Raw genomic sequence first — 2,152 nt, forward strand, 5'->3', positions numbered from 1 at the left:
ATGGAACGAGTAGTCTTGAATGCTTTGTGTGCAGACGATCAAATATACAGACATATTTGCATATATTTATATGTACACATGGGCGTCTCTGTCCTGCCTGGCGTGCCGCATGACGCCATTGTGGCGATGTTTTCTACCGCAGAGCTGAGGTGGAGGTGGAGAAGGCGGTGAAGAAGAAAATAAAAAAAATATAAAGAAACCGCAAAGGCGGTTTTGGGGATCCCTCGTCATACCGCACCACGTGCGTGTGGCTGAAAGTGATCCCACAGTGAAATAATAATAAAAGAAAAAAACAACAACACACACGCATCAGGAGAGAGCGGGAAAGAAGGCGTCTATTTTTGCGTAGACGAATGAATTTTCACCCAAGCGGTGAGGATTTGGGGACATCGGCTGCTTTTCTGTTTTTTTTTTTTTATTATTGTCTCCTGCTTTTTTTTCCCTTTTTTTTTTTTTGGAGCGGATGTGGAGGTTTGTGCGATGATAAAAATCCGCATTCTCCACCTCAGTGTCCTCTCGGAGGATGCCGGGGACTTCCGGCACGCCGGCCTGTACGTCGTGATGCGTGTGGGCGATGAGGCCCAACGCACAAGTGTCCTCGTGGAGGGCGAGAGAAAGTCGTGGGACGAAGTGTTTCTTTTTCGTCTGCCGCCGTCCCTTCCCGCTGTGGACGTTGGGATGTCGCTGGGGGCACCTTTCATTGCGAGTGGCCCGCTGGCACGTGACACGCCGCACTATTTTTCGTCGTTTCATCATCATCATCATCACCCGCTTACCACACATGACAGCATCGCTGCTGGCAGTGGCATGGACGCCATGGCGCTTGCACCCCCGTGGGTTGGCGACCCGTACGGCCTCCCGACGGTTGCACTGGAGCTTTGGCGTCATTCGGCGACCTCCGACGACTGTCTCGCGAAGTATCAATTTTGCCTACCGCACGACAAGTGTGGAGGCGTTTTGGATAGATGTGTGCGGCTCGTGAGTGCATCATCGTACTCTGTGGAGTTTGCCCTTCGGGTTCGTGTGGCCTTGTCGCATTCTGACTCCACCCATGCAATCCGGCGTCCCCCCGCTCAAGATACCATTCCGCTAGAAACGCCTGTTTCGTGGGGCCCGTAGGCGTGTTTTGGCTGACACGTGTCTTGTAGAAAATGGACGTCAATTAGCATCCCACGGAAGAGGGTGGTGGAAAGAGGGGGCTACTTCGCATTGACTGCGGGTGACTGTGCATAGAGAGCTGTCTTTTCTCTTTTTTTTCTTTCTCTTCTCTCTTCTTTCTCTCTCTCTCTTTCTGCGTGTCTGTGTGCCTGGTGTGTTTGGTTGAGCACATCGCAGGGAAGAGAGCAACACGTGTCAGCAAGGCATAGTGCATCCTATTTATTTGTATACGCATATACATACTCAAATAAACATATAAACAAAGAGCGAGATGGGGAAGCTGCAGGTGTGTATTTGTGCAGCCCGTAACTTGCATGACAGCCAAGTCTTTGGCTTGCCGGACCCCTACTGCCGAGTACGTATGGGTGACCATGAATACAAGACGAAGGTCATCAATAACTCGCTGAATCCCGTGTGGAACGAGACATTTCGATTTCAGGTTGCCGATGAGTCGACAGCACAGTTGTGCGTTGAATTGTGGAATAAAAACATCATTTCCGACGATCTCATGGGGACATATAGTCTGTCGCTGGGTCACATGACACGAGGCGTGGTGAACGACGAGTGGTACCTGCTGGGACACTCCAAAACAAATTCGGAGCTGCACTTACGTGTCCTCGCGTGTGACTTTGGTATTAACCCATCGCCCAGTGATGTGTGGAAGGTCACCACGGACATTAACAATGACCCGGCACTCGGTGCGGGGAAGAAACCCCCGTTGGCCGCCGCCCCTGTGACTATTTCGAGTAACGTGAACAATACGCCGATTAATCCGAACATTGGCCCTGCTGTTGTTCCAGCCGCAGTTTTAATGCAACCGCAGTCATTTCCACAAGCAGCTGGCCCTTTTCCACACCAGCCTATGTATTTTTCACCGCCACCGGCCCCAGTTGGGTATTACCCGCAACAACCAATGTACTACCCACCACAGCCGCCAGTGATGCAGCAGGAGCAACTGCACTCACAGTTTAAAGCCCCTTACACTGGCGTGGTG

At 51.4% G+C, this 2,152-nt stretch overlaps 2 protein-coding genes across 2 annotated transcripts, besides 3 other annotated features; both read left to right on the forward strand.

Moving 5' to 3' along the window:
* Positions 1-2,152: a sequence feature (heterozygous, non-Esmeraldo-like haplotype).
* Positions 398-456: a sequence feature (T-rich).
* Positions 481-1,119, forward strand: Tc00.1047053510009.10 (hypothetical protein, conserved; the record flags this gene model as incomplete). The annotated part of the gene is made up of 1 exon (XM_797530.1): positions 481-1,119. One exon carries the CDS (start codon positions 481-483, stop codon positions 1,117-1,119), a length of 639 nt encoding a protein of 212 aa, XP_802623.1.
* Positions 1,257-1,293: a sequence feature (CT-rich).
* On the forward strand, positions 1,430-2,152 carry Tc00.1047053510009.19 (hypothetical protein, conserved; the record flags this gene model as incomplete). The annotated part of the gene is made up of 1 exon (XM_797531.1): positions 1,430-2,152. A coding segment is annotated over one exon (723 nt), but the record flags the coding sequence as incomplete, so codon positions are not given.

This window comes from Trypanosoma cruzi, genomic scaffold (genome assembly GCF_000209065.1).
Source record: "Trypanosoma cruzi strain CL Brener 1047053516577 genomic scaffold, whole genome shotgun sequence".
NCBI lineage: Eukaryota > Euglenozoa > Kinetoplastea > Trypanosomatida > Trypanosomatidae > Trypanosoma > Trypanosoma cruzi.